The following is a 19,046-nucleotide window of genomic DNA, read 5'->3' as shown; positions in this document are numbered from 1 at the left end:
GCTTGCACTTGTGATAATAGCCATCGTAACAGATAACAATATCTCACCGTGGTTTTGATTTGCATTTCCCTGATGGTTAGTGATGTTGAGCACATTTTCATGTACCCGTTGGCTGTCTGAATATCTCCTTTGGAAAAATGTCTGTTCAGGTCCTTCACCCATTTTTTCAATAGGATTATTTGAGGTATTTGGGGGGATGTTGAATTGTATGAATTCCTAATATATATTGGACATTAAAGCCTTATCATATGTGGTTTGCAAGGTATAGCCTGTTTTAAGCAAAGCCAAGAGAAGAAAACCTGAGTATGAAAAAGAGGTGGGGTCACGAGTACAGATTTCTTTAAAAAGCTGGCTCCCTACTGCATTTAAGAACTAAGATCTGGTTTGCAGAAATAAAACACGCACAATCCATTCTCTATAACCTGTCTGTGCCTACGGGGGATGTATCTGGAGTTGCAGAATGGACTTATGGGGAGGGGCAGGGTCCTGCAGTTTCTGCCCCGCAAAGAGGTGCCAGAGGGGTCAGTGGGGGCTAGGCTTGCAGGCTGTGCACCAGCAGAGCTGAGGCCCTGGGGGTGGGAGGTGGGGAGGGCTTTTCAGGGTTAAACTAGACTGGGGACCAAGGACAGCATGCCAGACTGCTCAGGGCTCTTGGCCCCTGAGCACCCTCTTCTTGTTGTCCTGCCCCACCAGCTCCTCCTCCACCGCCTCTTTCCCAGACAGCCACCACCTGCCCCCATCTCTTTGCCCCAAAGCGGGTGAGGAGTGAAAGATTATTCCCGGCAGACAAGAAATAATTTATCGTTACATTTAATTAACTTAAATTACTGTCACGCAGAGAGGAAAAAATGGAAATGAAAATCTCCTGCCTATGTTCAGGGAGTGGGGCGTGCCTGGGTGTTCCCTGCCTCCAGGCTTTCTCCCCGGAGACCCAGGCTCAGGGTGTGCCTTGCCCCACCCCAGCTCCCTCTTCCTGCTACTCACTCCTCTGACCCCCTGCTGAGGCAACCCTGCCTCCCTTCAGCAGTGCTGAGGGCCGTGAGCTGCTGGCTCACTCTCCTAAGGAGCCCGGAGAGCGTGGGGAACCCCAGCACTGGAGTATACACACACCCTCCCAGGGTCCCAGATAGACTCTGTGGTTGGGTCAGAAGCTCCCTGAGGGCAGGGTCTGCGTTTGGCCATCTCTGTGCCCTCCGTGGGGCCTGGCCCAGAGTAGGCCCCAGTGCATGGCTATGGAATGAACAAATGAATGGCTGGCCAGTAAACGAACAGATGGGTTTTCGCTTTCCGCCCCCAGTGACCCGCAGGTCCCGTCGTGATTCTCAGCAGGGCAGTTTCGGGCTCACTCCCTAGGCCCCATTTTCCTGCATGTCCCTCCTGGCCACCAGGAGTGCTCTTGCTCTTGGCCTTCGCTTCCTGCATTGAACGGGCCCCATCCCCACCCCCAGGACTTGGGAAGGGTGTGCTGAAGGAAAAAGTGTTTTCGGGTAGGAAGTGCGGGGCTGAGATCCTGTTCTCACTCTGACAAACTTGCCCTGTGACCACGGACAAGTCGCTCCCCTGCTTCCTCCGGCCTCAGTTTGCTCCCCTGCAGAAGGAGGAGGGCAGTGAGTTCCCTACTCTGCTTTCCAGGTCTGAATGCACTCGGACTTCAGACTCCGGGACTGCAGGGAGGGTAGATGTTCAGATTTCTGACTTGGGGGCCGGGGAGACCCACACTGGAATCTTTATCTGCCCCTCCCTCCTTGTGTGATCTCGGGCAAATCAGTTAACATCTCCGAGCCTCCGTGTCCCCTTATAAATGGGGCTGACAACAATGAAGTATTTATGCCTTAAAGTTCTTGGAGAGATTCAACAATACGAGGCAGTTAAAACAGCATGGGACCCTACACAGTGAGTGGTGAACATACAACAGTGATCACTACTACGTGCACATTGCTTCCCTCTCGACTTGGCCTGCTCCCCACGAGCGTTCTGTGACCGGTCCCCTGCCCACCCAGGACACCCACCTTCCACCACCTCTGTTCCCAGGAGCCAGCAGCCACCAGCAAAAATGGAATGTGCGTGAGGCCGATTTGCTGGGCACGGGGCGGATGGCAGGCAGCAGCCCGGAGCGCTGCTGAGCTCCCGTCCCCGCCCAGCCTCCTGTTCTGCCTCTCACGCATGCCTTTCCTTCCCCTCTTGTTACGATTCTCTCTCAGATCCACTTGTTAATATTTTTCTCATAGTTTGTGCCTTCTTGTCTCTATGACTCTCTCTTACCTTCCTCTCACCTGCCTTCATGGCTCTGCCCCTCCCAGTCTTCCCTGGCCCCCACCTCCCCCTTCTCTTCTCTCCTTTCCAATCCTGGGGCTGTGCCCTGCCTGTCTCCCCTGCCTCCCTTCCCCCCGCCCCCACTCCCAGCCCCACCCCCAGAATGGAACCAAAGGAGGAGGTACAGGTTTCTTTTTCCCTCTCAACCTCTATCTCTGGGCTGCGGCCTGACTCCCCAAAAGCTGGTGGTGGGAGCTGGGGGGTGGCCCGCAGTAGGGCCCTGTCCCTGGGGGACTCAGGAAGGGTTGAGTTTGGTTCTTAAAGATGAGTGGAGCTTGGCTTGGGCTCTGATCCTGTGGCCCGCCCCTGGGAGCTGCTCAGCTGGGGGCTGGCTGTGGCACCCAGAAACTGGGGGACCGTCCCGGCGAGGGGACATGTGCTCGTCTGGGAGCCAGAGCAAAGGTGCACCTGTAGTGGGAGGCGATGGAGACACGGGCCCGCAGGGGCCACTATCAGCTGTTCTCACTTCAGCCTGCTCTCTGACAAGCGTAAAGTGAGGGGGACTTCGGCGTGGGCAGAACGGGCTTCTTCCTTCAAGAAGCTGCGTTTTAAAGGGAGTGCGAAGAGGGCTGGGAAGGCAGAGTGAAATCATCTGTCAGTGGAAATTAGATTCTATTAGAAAACAGCTGAAGGTTTGGAGGCTGCTTTTCCTGGAGAATTGGCTGCCTTCCAAGGCCACGAGGGGCTGGCTGAAAGGGGGGTGCTGGACCACCAGACCCCAGTGAGCAGAGGGGTGTAGGGCAGAGATTAGAAATAACCATGCAGTTGTCCACAAGACAAGCAATAAACCCATCTGTTTCTTTGCCTGTTAAAAAAAAAAAAACAAGTAAGGCAAAATCACAAGTTTCCAGACGGCTCTTGGGAGATGGAAAATTCTGTGTCTCATGCTTTACCCCTGAGATTCATGTTCAGTGGACCTTAGAGGAAACTCAAGACTCTGCTTTGTAATGCCCAGGTGATTCTACACTGTCACCAGAATTGAGGGTAACTGAACTAGTCTAGTGCTTGTCAACCAGGGACACTATTGTCCCCCACAGGACATGTGTCAGTGTCTGGAGATATTTTTGGTTGCCACGACTGCAGGGGGAGTGACTGGCATTTCATGGTTGGAGGCCAGGGATGCCGCTCAACGTCCTCAAATGCACACAGGACAGGCCCACAGCAAAGGACCACCCAGGCCCGGAGACCGAGAAACCCTGGGCTGGAGGTTTTACAGCTTCCTCCCAGCTCTGAAAACACCCACTGCCTGCCCATCACACAAGTTGAGAAGGAGGAAGGAAGATGGTGAGAGGAACCCTGGAAAGAAGGAGAGAACAAGAGGAAGGGGCCTTCAGGACAGGAAGAGGCCCTGGATGTTCCTCTGTCCAGCATGGTCCTGTGTGGCCTCAAACCAGCCATGTGCCCGCCTCCTGGCCCCGGTCTCAGGGCAGGGAACTGATGGGAATGACTTCTCCTGACGACCGGGCAGTCCTTCCCCTCGCTGTGCCCCCCGGGGGCGGGGACACACATGAGCCAGCAAGCTGAGCTCAGCCAGCCTCTCTCCAGAGGCAGGAGGCAGAGCTGGTCTGGGGGCACCGGAGAAGACCAGAGTCCTTGTCCTCACGCGGTTCTGGTGAGGACAAGGGCTAGAACCAAGACAGGCTGAGCCCACCCCAGAGGAAGGGCTCCCTCTGCCCACCAGAGCCTTGGGACCACCGAGTGTCACAAGCCTCCCCCTGACCTTGGCGACAAGGTGCATGTTTGATGAGTGAGAATGAGGAGGGGAAGGGGCCTACCCACCCACCACCACCAAGTAAATCAGAGGTTTCCACCCTCCTGGTCACGGGTTCCTTCTGCTCCAGCCCTGAGTCCTCATAGCAGGAGGTACAGAGCGTGGCCTGCAGTCAGACCTTATGGGAAAAGTAAACCAGGGATCTGGGTCATGGATTCTGTCCCCAAGAGAGGGCTTTAGACCAGTGCTACTCACAGTGTGGTCAGGACTGGCGCGGGCCACGAACTCCTTGTTCCTGCAAGAAGCATTTGGAAACAGGGATCTGTCCTTGCCGTGCCATCCACACATGTCGCTAATAGACTCATCTCGCTGGACAGGGTCTAGGCCAATTCAGATGTTGTCCATCACTCCAGGTGAGCCCCGTGGTGCAGGCTGCAAGTCGTCACACACAATAGGGCCACCTGCCAATCTGCTATGGACTGGAAGGAGCCATGTGACCCTTCCCCATGGCTGGTCTGAGGAGCCCTACTGTTTTGGCTGCGGGAGAGCTGGATGGCTGGCTCGTCAGGGAAGGCCCCATGAAGGGGCAGGATCTTGAGCGATGGGTGAGTTCAGCATCAAAAGGAGGAGTAAAGAGGGGCCAGGGGAGGCCTCTCATTGAGCTTCATGGGGACAGGCCCCTCGCCACACAGGCATTTCCTCCTCCTTTATTCTCCATCATGGTGGAGAAGAGGACCAAGCCCAGAGAGGTTGTGTGACTTGCCCAAGGTCACCCAGCCAGGAAGTGGAACAGTGCTTTAAGGATAGTGCTCCTTCCGCAGGGGTGCACACATACCCTGCCACTGCATGGGCCCTGTGTTTCACAGCTGGGCAGCAGGGGTCAGGGCGAGGCCGCTGGGGCCAGCACGCTGGAGAGAAAGGCACCAAAGGCCACCCCACCCCAGCCCGTGGGTGGCAGGGAGGTTGGGATGTGGATTGAGAGGCAGGACCCGTGGAGGGAGCCACCCTCTGCTTGGCCTGGCTGCTCCTGCCTCACAACCAGCAGAGCCCGGGCAGCAGTGGGAACCCCAGGCTGATACCAAGTCCCCCCCAGCCCCTGCTTGGAGAACAATGCGCCCTGGACCTGCTTTCTGAGGACCCCAGGTTCTGAGAAAGTTCTTGCACTCTGTCCTCACACCAGCTTCAAACCTCCTTGAAGCAGCATCTCCGACCAGCCCCCAGGACCCGTTGCGAAGCAAAATGCTGCCCTTGCTTTTACACGTGGACAAATGGCCCCCTTGCCAGGGGGCCTGGGGCTGGGGCTGGAACGGGGGGCAGGACTGCAATCGCTATATGTTAGCGGCGCCGACAGCATAGCGCTGGTTAGATAAGCCATTGAGTCATAAATCCACAGGCAGAGGCAGAGGACTCTGTCTGTTGAGCTCGTCATTTCCGTGTCTGCTGTCGCCATAGCACCTCCATGCGCACAGACAGACGTGCAGGAGAGAGCAGGAGCGGGGCATGCCATTCACAGGGTCCAGCATCCACGGAGCACCTAGGCTTGTGGAGTACTGCGGTGGGTGTGGGGGCACAGTCTTTCGTTTCTGTTTTTTAAGGGAATCCTCCTGCCCCGGCAGAGCTCAGAATCTATGGTGGGAACAAGGGCTCGGGTTACAAGCAAGCGACCAGGGGTCTGTGTGGGGAGTGGTTGGCAAATGTCTTTAGGTTGTTGTGGAGGAGACAGCAAAGAGCCGGAGGATCCCGGCTGTTCGAGAGCCTGAGTGCTACTGTGAGTGGGAGGCTCACACTAAGGGGAGGAGATGCAGAGAAGCAAAGGGACAACCAGTGAGAGATGGACTTAGACTGAGGGCTTCCTGGAGGGGACGGGCAGGATGGTTCAGAAAAGCTTTGGTGGACGTGACAGACAGCCCTGGTACAGTGAGACCAGGTGGCAGACGCCCCAAAAGGAGGAAGAGCATGGTCAAAGGCAGGGCTGGTGGTAATGAGTCTTCTGTGTGGGGCTAGGAAGGAGGACAGAGACCGAGGGCCAGGTGAGGACGAAGAGGTTCAGGGACTATCTGGTTCCTTCGCCTCTAGAGTGGGACAGGAGGGCTCAGCGGGGCCACGCGTGTGGGTCCTGGTGCCGAGGCAGCTCAGTAAATGGCACATCTGGCTGGGAGAAGGTGGGCAGAGTGGAGGAGAAGGGTGGAAGCAGGGGGCAAGCAGAGGCTCAGACCAAGCCCAGGACACAGGCCTCCCTCGAAGGGCCAGCTTCTTGGCCTCCCAGCCAGGCATGTGAGGCCGGGGGAGTAGCCGTGGAGGCTGTCTGACCTGCACCCTCTCCCACTGCTGACCCCGTGGCCCTTGGGTGCCCACCCGCTCCCCTGGGAGTCAGTCCTCCAGCCCTGGCCTTGAGCTGGTGGGTGCCACACACCAGCCTCCTGGGTCTGTGCTTACAGGATAGGGGAGGGGGAGTACGTCTGCGTGACAGAAAGAGCCACAGGCAGACAGGCAACAGGCTCTGTTCCTTCTGAACTCCATGGGGGTTCCCAGCCCTGGGGATGCGGGGAGGGTGTGGGATCTGGGGAGAGCTCCTTCCCACACACGTGTATCTGCAGCCACCAGCATCTGCGTGGGGTCTGGTTAGTAAATGTCTCCATGGAGGAGGGAGCGGGTGCTGGGCCCTTCCACTCGCTGGGGCTCTTCTGACAGCCTGGGAGGGTTCCAGGTTAGGGATGGGGGAGGTGATTCTCTTAACAAATGGAGAGGGGAGGGTGGTTCTAGGAAACGCCATCTCTGGCTTCAGAACCAGGGACACTCATTCTCCTGTGTGCTAGGAAGAAAGTGTAAAGCCTGGATGAACAAAAAGGATGCGTAGGTCTTTTTCTCACTACCACTTCTCTGCCCATGCCCCACCTCTCTCTCTCCCGCCTGCCCTCCTCTTCCACTCAGAACTTGGTCCTGATCTCTCTCTCTCTCTCCCTGCCAACTTTAGCCAGTGGTTTCCCTCTCTGTGTCACCTTTAGTCTGCCTGTCTGCCTCTCTCTCTCTCTCACTGTCTGTCTGTCTGCATGCCCACATTTACAGGATATAATCGTCCACACTCAGCAGGCCCTTGGGCACTCAGCTGGGCTTTGCTTCTGACCGTAGGGTCAGGGGCACCCCGTGCAGGGGCCTGGCCCTGTGATGGCTGTGCCTCCTACAGCTCAGGGCTTTCCCTTCACCCTTCTCCAGGGTAGTCAAACCCCTCCCGAACCGGCTTCCTCTCCAGCCTGCACAGCCCAGGCCCTCACCCCCAAGCCTCCTTGCTTCTCCCCACGTAGCTCTGCCCCAGCAGTGGCAGGGCTGCTTGCTATTCCTTGAGGAACAGCTGGTACCTCTGGAAACCACTCCTGCCAAGGAGGCTGGAGAAACACAAATCAAGAGATGGGGTGGGGGTGGGGGTGGGGAGAGAATCCCTGCTGTAAATGGGGGGAAAATCCCTGTATCCACCTCTCACTGTAGCCCAAGGGTATCAAACTCATTTTCACTGGGGAGGGGGGGGCTGCATCAGCCTCAAGGTTGCCTTCAAAGGGCTGAATGCAATTTTAGGACTGTATAAATATAACTGCTCCTTAACTAGGAGCAAGGAGCTCAGTGCTGCCTCTGGGTAGAAACGAGGTGCTGGGCCGGATAAAATAAAGTGGAGGGATGGATTTGGCCCCTGGGTCTTGTGTTCGCCACCTGTGCTGTAGTCTGTCACACTAGGCAGGCTCCCTTCCAGCTCTTTAATTCCATGTACCTGCTAGGGGTACCGAGCAATACCTTGTCCCGACCTTCCCAAAGGTTCAACTGTGTCCCACTATGCCTCATCACGGGTGGGCTCCAAATGTTAGTCAGTCAGTCAGCCTAGAACAATCCCACCCTCTTATTCTGCAGCCTGGGAAGCAGATGGACCAGTCTGGCCAGTTTCTGTCCCAGGCTCTGACCTAGGTGCCCTGGCTCATGACCAGATTGGCAGGAGGTTGAGAATGATTGACAGGTGTAGAGGGTGTACAACCTTCACCTCTAAGCTCCTCACTGGCACTGCACCCTGAGGCCCAGCAGGGCAAGGGGTGGGATCGTAACACTGCCAGTTTATAGGGTCGAAAGAGAAACCACAAACAGCCCAGAAATGCTTCCATGGCTGCCAGGGCACAGTCACCAAAGAAAGTGTTGGGCTAAAGCATTTGAGCTGCGTGTTCTGTGTGCAGAGAACCGTCTCCTAGAACCGCCTCTCAACATGCCCACTTCACAGAACAGGCAGTGCGTGTCTAGGTGTCCAAGTCTTCTTCCCTCTCTTCCTCCCCTCCTGCTTTCCAGCCTTCCCCTTTTGTTGAAGCAGACTCCACTTACTCTGAAACGAAATGGTGAATAATCTGTTGCTTAACAGAATCCAGCTAGTTGTTTTCAAAATAATTGTTTGCATCTCTGAGTTAATCATCTTGCGTTATCTTCCCTACACATCTCTGTTTTTACTGTCAAGTGTGCTTACGTGCTAGAGATTTCAGAGGGCCCCTCGAAGGCACGTCAGTCCTTTGACTTTTGAGCTCAGCTGACAGCAGGTAGCCCTATCCTTTCTCCGCAGGGGCTGTCCAAAGGACCTGGGGCAGAAGATTCTACACCGCTGAGCACTCCTTCTCCCATCTCCCCCCACCCACTCCTCCTTTTCATGGTGTCATTGGAGTGATAAAATCTGTTGAGACTTGGTGACTGCTGTAGCTAGTATTTATTAAGCAGTTACTATGCGCCAGACACGTGCCCTTGTGCTTAGTCTCACACCCGGCATCTCAGGACGTCATCCTGATTATTCCCTAAAGTAGGTTCTATTTCCCCCCTTTTTGCAGATGAAGAAACCAAAGTTCAGAGTGATGACCCAATTTTCCCAGAGCTTCAGAGCAGAGTCAGGATTAAGTCCACATCTGCCCCACCTGATGTTCCCATCTACACAGGGAGATGCTGACTGCCACTTCGAGTTCGGGGAGGGCTGGCTGGCCCAGAGGACAAGTTCAAGGACGAACAGTTTAAAAGGACTTGATGGGCCCTAGCTGGTGTAGCTCAGTGGCTTGAGTGTGGGCCTGCAAACCAAAGGGTTGCTGGTTTGATTCCCAGTCTAGGGCACATACCTGGTCCCCAGGAGGGGGCCTCTGAGAGGCAACCACACATTGATGTTTCTCTCCCTGTCTTTCTCCTTCCCTTCCCCTCTCTCTAAAAATAAATAAATAATATTAAAAAAAATAAAAGGACATGATGGTGTTACCTCCAAGGAACTCTGCTGATAGGAGCCCCTGAGAATTTAAGTATACAGGAGTCATATGTCACTACCAAATTCATTCTTTGCCTATAACACTGTAGTTAAAATTGTAGCGTGGCCTCACCTCCAAAGCAGTCTCACTCTTCCTTTTGTTGGTACCACGAGGGGTTAGGGCAGAGTCAGAGACAGGAGAGATCACCCACAAGTCTTATGGAGCAGGAAAGGCCCCAGGTGCCCTGCTACCAACTTGCTTTCCCCCAGACAAAGGGGCTGGAACTTCACCAGCCAAGGCTCCACCCTCAGGGGATTCTCCAGTCACCCAGGGCTGCATTTTCTTTTCTTCTCTTCTCTTTCCCTTTCATTTTCCTCCTTTCCTTCTTCGTTTCCTTTCCTTTCCTTCCTTCCTCCCTAAAGAATAACCAGAGCGCACTTAAGGGGCAGTTCTACTCTTTCCTGCATTGGAGGTTTCCTAAGCCTTCTCTATTCGGCAAGACATCTCCTTCTCATGGGAACAGCGGTGAGTCCTTTCCGATTGTCTAACAAACACTAAACTGGAGGAAGCAACAATAATGCCATGCATCCGGTCAACAAACATTTGTGAGATGCCTGCTACCTGCGGTGGTTATTAGGCGTGGTGCTGTGAAGGGTGCAAGAGGTGGAAACGCTACATATGAGTGTGGTTTGCTTTTCCTGCATTATCGCACTTTCTCTGAAGAGCAGCTGCCTCGTGACTTTTTCCGAGCGCAAACTCTGTGCCAGGCACTGCTCCCAGCATTTTCCATGTACTAACTCATTTCATTCCTGCCTCAGCCTTATGAGTTAGGTACTGTCCCCGTTTCACAGCTGGGGGCACCGAAGCCCAGAGAGGATACAAGTGCCAAGTGCCAAGGTGCTGAAGCTGGGAAGGGGCAGAGCTGGGAATTGAATCTGCTGCACCCTACTCTTCCCATGTGGGGTCACGGCCCTAAGGTGTGTTTGGAAACAGACCTTTTACAGAGACGGAAAGGTAATAGAGAATCCTGCCTAATATCCCTGTGTACCAACCGTGCCTTGGAGAGGGAAGGCAACCTACCTGAAGTCATAGCCCCTTAGAGGCACGGCTGGAGCCAAAGTCAGGTTTGCCATCTCCCAGGCGGATGGTCTCCCTCCCGATAGCTGCTGCAGTGATCAGCCCTGTGCCCAACCCCTTCCTTCTAGGCCACGCCATAGCCAGGGCTCCGGCCCAGCGACTTGGCAAACTCCATGGACATTTGGGGTGCTGCCAAGGGGCACCTTGAACCCTCCAAACTCCTCCTTCTGTGCAGCTGAACCCTGCTGGCTGCTGATGCTCTCTGCAAGGATCCAAGTGTTAGAGAGAGTGAGAAATGCATGTTCCACTTGAGCTTGTCCTCACTGGCCCTGGGCCAGTGCCCTGCTTTTCCACAAATCTATAGCTTTCTTGAGAACTGGACTGACCCTCGACACACCCTTCCCCGGGGGCTGGCCATATCAAATGGGACAGCTTGGCCTGGTTGTCAGCACCCTTTCCTACTTTACTTTGGTGGTGGCAGCTCGGCCGGTTGTCCCCACACTCCCTGGCAGCCCACGGCCCCACTCTGGGCTTGCTCACTTGTCCTCCGTATCCCTCCTGCCAATGCTCCCCTCAAAACCCCGGCTTGTCAAAGAAATGATTTGGAAATGGCCCATGTGTGCACCGATACAGGAATGCAAAGAATATCCACTCACAGGGAACACATGGATGCTAAAAATCTCCCCCTGAAAGCTCAGGAATAACATGGGACTGACTTGGGCTGTACCAACCACAGTGAGTGAGAGCGCCTGCCCAGTGGCTGCAGCAGCGCAAAAACCTGCACCTGAACAAGGGCCCACAGGGGTTATTCTTAAAATGGTAACATAGCTGTGTTAGGAGAGCGAGGTTGTAATAATATTCTCCTGTGGTTTTCAAACTTTGTATAATGCAGCGAGATTGCTTTTATAATAATAACAACAGCAATAAAACCAGCTCCCTCTTCAACTGTCCTTTAATTACTCACCCTTCACCCTTTAATTACTCTCCAGAAACCACATTTTTTGGAGCTACACTGGGGTCTCCCTTTCAAGAGCTGGGGCTGGTGGGTAGGTGACTCGGAGGTGCTCTGTAGCCCTGCTCCTGGGGGCAGACAATATTTCACCTGTCTTCTCCTTCACATCTACAAACACACGCATACATCATCTCTCCCTCGGTCACACACACAACTGCCCTGTCAGGCACACACACATTCTTCTCTCATGCATACTCATACACACACCCACTTTTCTCAGACACTCAGGTGCTCTTGCCCTGACACTCTCCCCCAGTTCTCTGTGACCATTGCAGTGCTGGGCCCACAAGAAGGGGCCCAGAGTGGATTTTTCCCCCAACACTGGTTGATTTGGTTCAGACAGAGGTGGGTTTTGGATTAACTCCCCTAGGTTCGTACTTTCCTACTGACGAAATTGCCTGAGCTCTCATCTGGCAGACCTTCGGTAGCTTATGATATTTTCTGATAAGAGCCAACAAAACACAAACTTAGAGCCACACTGCCTGGGTTTGAATTCTGGCTCCATCACCCACTGGCTGTGTGACCTTGACCAAGTTACTTAGCCTTTCTGTGCATCAGTAATCATTCCTACTTCCTAGGGCTCTTGAGGATTAAATGGCTTAATCTTTGCAGAGCATGTAGAACAATGTCCAGCAAGGTGTACAGGGTACATAAATAAAAGGAAAAAGTGATTATTTAATTGAAACCAGCATTAGCTGCCCATTCACTCACTGCCTTTCACTCATTTGGAACTTATTGGGCGCTTACTGCATTCTTTACCATCACCCCATCACCTAGTGGGTAAACACACAGGCAACAACAGAAAAAAAGTATTTTTTTTCTTTTAGGAAAATGTGCTAATTCTAAGTAGAGACTTGCACACAATTCTAAGAAAGGCCAGAAAAAGAACATTTGCCTGCTATCAAGTAAACTTAAAAAGGAATAAAAATAACAGCAACAAAAACCCATAAAGTTCAATCCTTTGAATCCATTTAAAACGTCGAATTTGAATTCGGTCTAACTGATTTGTGAATTTAGACCAAGGATCGGCCTTTTGGAAAATATTCCCATTCAATGCCACCTCTTTCACCTCTCTGGATGTTTTCCTTCCTACCTCCGTCTTCCAGTCTCCTTGATCACCCAGGAAACAATCTAAGTTCACCCCCTGACCTCAGTTAACGGGTGGTGAGAGGGATTTGGGTGCCATGGCACACATTTTTTAAAACTTGTAAATATCTGGGGGAAGGAGGCGGAAGATGGAGAAGCCCCGGTAACTCATAACCTCCCAACGGATGCACCGGGCAGCAGCTGAATTTTAAAATCTTGGTGTTTTCACGCGAACCACTTAGTGAGTTGGTGGTGTAAGTACAACTGGCTTTAACGACTAATGGAAAATGACATTAAGTCAATCTCTCCCCTCCCCTCCATTCCCGTGAATGCCATCGCTTTTTAACGTACTGAACCCACTCAAGCTGGCCCAGGCGGTCGACCCTGCAGAGTCCGGATCCTTCGGCGAGAGCCGCGAGGAGGTTCCCGGCAGCGGCGCCAAGGCCCACCCGCCGCGCCCTCCGGCTGCCGCTTCCGCGCCCGCGCGCCGCAGTCGGACCACTCGGGACAGCGCCGGGCAGGGGGAAGAGGCGGTTGTCCCTCAAGGGCGCGACCGTTGACCCCCAGCCCTAACCCGGCGAACACCGCCGGCGAGCAGCGCCCGGTCGCCCCGAACTTCAGCCAGCAGACGCTGGACGTGCGGTCTGGCGACTTCCCTGAACTCCCAGTGCCACGATCGCGTCGCCCGACCCGAGGTGGGAGCGAGTCGGCGCGAGCCTCTGCGCAGCGCGCGGACCGAGGGTAAGAAGGCTCGGAGCGCGAGCGGGGCGCTCCCGCGGGCGGGCGGGCGGCGCGGCACCCATAGCCGGATGCGCGGTCTCCGCGCGGAGACTGCGATATTGATCAACGGCTCGGAGGCGCGGGGGACAGTTACTGCCCCGGACTTGCAGCTTTCCGCGGAGGCGAAGGGGCAGGAAGGCGCTCGCAGAAACCGGGCGGGGGCGTGCGGACTGGGGGAGCAGGTGAGAGGACGCCGGGGCGGCTGGGGGGGCCCATCTCCAGAGCCTCCAGTCCCAGCGCTGGGGTCTGCGCGGGCCGGGCGGGGGGTGGCACCCAGCCCGGACTCCCGAAGCCTGAAGCGATTCTCCGCACGGAGCTGGTAACCCGGGTGGGCGGACCCCTCCTCCGACCACGTCCCGGCAGCTTCGCCACCACGATTTCTTTTTCACTTGCGTTCCGCCCCCACCCACCCAGTGCCAGCTCCAAAGGTCAGCGAGGAGGGTTTGGGCTGCCCCTCAACCCCGGCCTCGCCCGAACCTGTGCTCAGCTCTACCCAGGGACCCCCACCCCCGCCAGTCCGCCCACGTCCCGCATGGGCCCGAGGCTGCCGGCGGCCGCAGCACTCGAGGGCTGACCGGCTCGCTCGTACCTTGACTAGCCGGAGCTGCGGTGGCTGTCCCATCCTCCGGCTCGCTCGGTCACCGTCCTGGAAGCCTGGGTCCCTCGGACATCCCAGAGGAGCGGGCGGCAGGTGCGGGCTCCGGCACGCGGGGTGAGCGGCCGCGCTCCTCGGTCGCTGCCTGGCCCGGCGGGCTCTCGCTTTCCCCTCCCTAGGGAAGCCCGACCGCGGTTCCCTGACTCAGCCTGCAGGCAACCACCTCTTGCCCGCGGGGAGCCCGGCTTGCCTGCACCGCCTACCCCTCGGTCCGCTCTGCGCTCGCCTGGGCTCCCCGCCCCCTCGCCGCGGCGTCCCCTCCCCTCTCCAGCTCTTCCCTCCCCGCCACTTCAGTCCCTCCTCCACCCCGCCTCCTCGTCCCCTCCCCTTCCCAGGGCCCACTCCGGGCGCCCTCGCCGCGCTAACCCCCTTTCTCTGCGCCCGGGTTTGCGGCAGTCGGCGGGACGCGCTGGCGGCGCTGGCGGCCGCCGCAGTCCAGGGAGAAGCCAGGGATGGGGGGCGGGGGACAGGGGAGGAGGCAGCCTTCCACCTCCCGCCCAGCTTGCGGTCGGGGCTTGGGGAGTCCACGGAGTCTGAGGGAGACTCGAGGGACTCTGGCGAATCTAAGAGAGCGAGGCTATCGGAGGCCCCGACTGAGCAGAGCCGCTGCGGAAAGCCGGGTGAAGAAATGGGAAATGCGTTTGGGCAGTTCCCGCCCTGCAGCTTTCTCGGACAACGTCCTCGCCAGTCCGCACTTTAGCAGGGCCAGGAGCAGGGGCCGTCCCCCGGTGCCTTGGGCTGTAACATGCCAGGTGCAGGCAAAGACGTGAAAGCTCTGTGGAGTAAACCTTTCTCATTTATTCATTCCTTTTAATTCATTTCGTTATTGCTTGTTTACCCACTCATTCATTCTACAAACTAAGCACCTGCCCAGGGGTTGAACTTGGGAACCACAAGAGATGGGGAGGCGGCGGTGCTCTGCACACTAGCTGGCATCCGAATGCAGCGGAGGGGAAAGCGGATGCCCCTTGCCTTACAGCCTGGGGAAAGCGGCTAGTAATCCAGCGGGCAGGGTGCAGAGAAGGCCACAGCGCCCCCTCTCGGCCAAGCCCTCAGGGTGGGGTCAGCCGCCCCTCCAGACTTCGGGGTTTTTCTTCCGCTGGTCACCCTAGACCCCCAGTGCACCCCAACTCTGGAGAATAGCCTCTGCCTCCTCCAGCGCCTTAAGCTTTCCCCTCCAATGCTTCCAGTTGGGCAGAACTTCTGACCTCTTATGTCCATCTTCTTACCGCAGCACCACACTGAACCTAGCTGCCCTGGATTCTGCGCCATGCCAGTGCCGACCTCCCTCTTCCCTTTCGCCCACTTTTCAGTGCATCCCGCAGGAGCCAGCGCATTTGGATCTAAATGATTCTTCATGTGGAAAGGGAGTTATTGTTGTAGAGGTCCTTTGACCCAATATGCAAATTACTCAAGGAAACTGAGGCCCAGAGGCGGGTGGTGACCTGTCCAAAGTCACAGAGCTGGTAGGCTTAGTCCTCAGTCCCCTGAATGCCAGCTCAAAGTGCATGTACAGGTGGGCCCGGCTGACGTTTGGGGCTCTGAAGTGGAGAGGGATGTTGCTCTGGAAGCCATCTGGTCACACTGGCTTAGCCACATAGGGTGGCACTTCTAGATGAAGTACTCAGTCCGGAGCCTTGCAAAACCCCCATTTGGTAAGTGCTCCAGAGCTGGTCTTGTTGAGTTTGGCACTGACTCATCCCAAGCAATCCCAGAAGAGGGGGACACGCTCCAACCAGATTGCCATTTTATTGTTTTCAAGAAAATTGGCAGGGTGTTCTAGTGCAGTGCAGAGCTTCGGTCTGAGTCTTGGCTCTTCTCCTCACAAGCTGTATGAAACTGGGAAATAACTTAACAATGCCTCAGTGTTCTCATCTATAAAACGAGGGTAGCAATACCTGCCTCATAGGTAGGCTTAAATGAATTATTATGTTTAAATGGCTTAGAATAATGCCTGGTCCATAACAAGGGCTTACAGAAGGTTAGCTATAGTCACCATCACTCTCATCATCACTGAGGGGAGCAGTTGCTCCAAGGGATGGGCAGCATGGTGCCTCTCTCCAGGCAATTCTTGGTGGAAAGCAGAATTCTTGGTGAGAAGGTCTCAAGAGCCAGAGATTGTGGGATCAGAGGAGAGAGAGCTGGCGGGACCTCAGGGAGGTTGCCCGGACCCTGCAGTGGCATTGCTTTCCAGCCCTGCCCCAGGACCTTGGGACTGACTCTCCCAGGATCAGACAGCTCCAGATTTCCTGATTCCCTGTTTCTCTTGCTTAATAAACACCATCACATTTTCACCTTCCTGAGCCCCTGATCCTCCCCTTGACTTGATCTTTAAATATGCTAATGCCATCGATCAGGCTGTAATCAAGTCTTGCTTTTCCTGATTTTCAGGTCTGGGATTTGGACTTTCTCTTTCTATAGGGGCAGCTACAGATGGCACATTTTGCCCCCCCCCCCTTCGCCTTGAGCAAAGGGGAAGAAGGTTACTGTATCACTTCATCACTTATTTATGGTTTTGGCTTTGACTGCCTCAGGGGGGTTATGCGGACCTCGTGTTTAATGCCCCTTCTGTAAAAGGATTTCATACCGACTTTCATTTGTCCTGAAACTGCCTCCTCCCACTCTTAAGATCCTGGCTCTCATAGGCTCAGATGCCACTGGCGGAGCCTTCCATGCTCAGCCCCCTCAGCCTCCCTACGCCCCAGTCCCAGCCTCTCTGGACTGATGGCTCAGGGTGGTCTCCTTAGGCAGATTCTCTACACCCTCCTCAGGACAGCCTTCTCCTCCATTCCAGCCTCCTCTTCCCAGCCCGACCCTTTCCACACGCTCCTCTAACCCCTCTCTGACCTTCACCTCTTCTTGCCTAGGCCCAGACCACTGTTGGCTTTCATTCATTTAACCTGCCACATGTGGAAGAAAGGGAAAATATGAGGAATCCCAAAAGGAATAAAAGACAGTTCTATATGTCCTTCCTGATGTAACAAGAAGTGGTGATGGGTAGGACCCAGCAAGAGCAACGGAGGGCTGAGTCCACAGGATACTTGGCTTTAACCTTGAGCATCCCAGTGAGGTCCATGGTCTGGAACCATGCTTCTTAGGCTACTTGTGCCAAAGAACTGGCTTTTGATTTTTAAATTTCCAATCGGTTGCAGAATGATACAACTGAAAAATACAGTGGGAATGCATCATTAGAAAAAAATAAAAATAAAGACGTACAAAGTAGAAGTTCAATTTAAAAAACTTTTAGGTCCAATGGACATCAAACACTGTTGAATTGCTTCAAAATTTCTAAACGCTCACTCTCATTGTCTACATTAACCTTGTCTTGAACTTGCAGCAGGTAGTTTGCAGACAGATTGTGCTTGGAGCAACACTGGACTAGAATGCTTCTGAAGTACGATGTCAGGAAAATGGCCTCATTGAGGGAGTGGCTTCTAAAACCACACGAACATCAGGGCAGGTAGTGTTAATTACTCCATTCATCGGTGCCTTCATTCAACAAACATTTAATGAGCAGCAACTATGTGTCAGTCACTGTTGGACGCTAAGGTTAATAAAGAGAAATATAACAGGACTCTAGCCCTCAAGATGTTCACAGGCTGGAAGGGGAGACAGTCGCTCTGATGAATAATTAAAATCCAGTAAGACTAGATCAATAATAGACTGTAGGCACAGAGGCGGGCATATTCATTCTGCCCAGGGTCAGTGGAAAAGATTCTAGCTTTTGTGCTGCGGTTTGGAGGCAGATCATCACTCCATATGGCCAGCTGGCACTCTATAAGCATAAAGTTTGTGTAAAGTGCTTAGCACGGTGCTTGGCCCTTCCACAGTGTTAGCTGTTTTTATTATCAAACCTTATTATGATGATACATTATCATTATCATCATCCATCTAGATCTGCCAAGCACTGTGCTTAAGCCTGGGGTTTGGGGGTCTAGGTAGCTCAGTTGGGGGAAGAAGGCAAATGGATCTTAATCTACCCCCTTTGTCAGAGGGAAGACCTTCCAGGGGAGGTGAGTGGGCCTTTGGGCATTGAAGGAAGTGGGTGTGAACAGGCGCAAAAAGAGGGAGACCTTCAAGGCAGGAGGGTCTCTTAGAGACACACAGCCAGGGGAACAAGCCTGGGGCAGGGGAGGAGACTGGTCCGAAGGGGACACGTGATGGGGGTGCAGTGACTGGGCGGGGCTCGGCAGAGCTGGGGCAGACAACGCTGGGCTGAGGATCTCCTCGGATTAAGGGGCTTGACATCTGCATTCCCTCATTTAGAACAACAGATAATAACAATACAAATTAGAATTTGTACGACAGTTGGTAACTTGCAAAGCTCTTTCATGAACATTTTCTCATTGAATCCTTCTAACGACTGTGAAGGGGGTATTAATAACCTCACTTTACAGACGAGAAAGCAAGCTCTGAGGTGGACCCCTCGCTCAGGGAGGGTTACACGGAGGGGTTTGGCCCAGGGAGGATCCCAATACGGCATCCAGCTCCTGCTCTGGTATTTTGCAGTGTACCACGGAGAGGTGAGCTGAACCTAGACCCCCCAGGGAACTGGGGTACCACCCAGGAGGCCTGACTCCAGGGAAGTGGTGGTCTAGGGCCAGTCTCAGCCTTTTTCTTTTCCCAGTGGATGGACAAAGGGAGGAGCGGAGACAAGCCACACAACAGAGTTTGGTAGTGACAGCAGGCGGGAGTGGGCCACTCAGCCGAAGACAGCTCCTCAGGGGACCTGGTGGCTTCTCCTCTCAAGTCTGAGTCTGCATCGACAGAGGGCAAGTGTGCTCACTCTGGGGGCAATTACCATATTTTTGCATTTATTAAGCATGGCTGAGAGGGACATTGAAGGTGTTTGTTTCTTGGAAAACTTGAAAGGTGCACTGAAGTAAGGAAGGTTGACACCCTGGGAACATCCTGGAAGTGACAGCAGATCAGAGGTGCCAGCCAGAAATGCGGAGTGAAATGCAGAGAGTGACATACTCATATGTCCTTGCAGAGAAATAGCATCTCTCTAGCCTGGACCAGTGGTTCTAACCTGGGGTGCTTCCGTCCCCCAGGGAACCTGCAGCAATGCCTAGCTGCATTCTTGGTTGCAACGATGGGGAAGGGGAGGCATTTAGTAGATAGAGGTTAGGGACGCTACTAAGCATCCTATAATGCACAGGTCAGCCT

General features: G+C 54.6%; 1 protein-coding gene across 1 annotated transcript in view; it reads right to left on the bottom strand.

The window, feature by feature from the left end:
• Nucleotides 1–14,086, bottom strand: part of CRHR1 (corticotropin releasing hormone receptor 1) — a 43,447-nt gene extending 29,361 nt beyond the window's left edge. The window contains exon 1 of the mRNA XM_037070218.1: nt 13,812–14,086. Within this exon, the coding sequence (XP_036926113.1) occupies nt 13,812–13,844 (33 nt within the window). The 5' untranslated portion in view covers nt 13,845–14,086. The remainder of the gene's footprint in view (nt 1–13,811) is intronic.
• Between the last annotated feature and the right edge of the window lie 4,960 nt (nt 14,087–19,046).

The sequence above is a fragment of the Sturnira hondurensis genome, unplaced genomic scaffold (genome assembly GCF_014824575.4).
Source record: "Sturnira hondurensis isolate 20B ecotype Veracruz unplaced genomic scaffold, ASM1482457v3 Scaffold0018728, whole genome shotgun sequence".
NCBI classification, from domain to species: Eukaryota; Metazoa; Chordata; class Mammalia; order Chiroptera; family Phyllostomidae; genus Sturnira; species Sturnira hondurensis.
The sequence above is the reverse complement of the archived record's forward strand: the minus strand, read 5'-3'. Positions and strand labels throughout refer to the sequence as shown.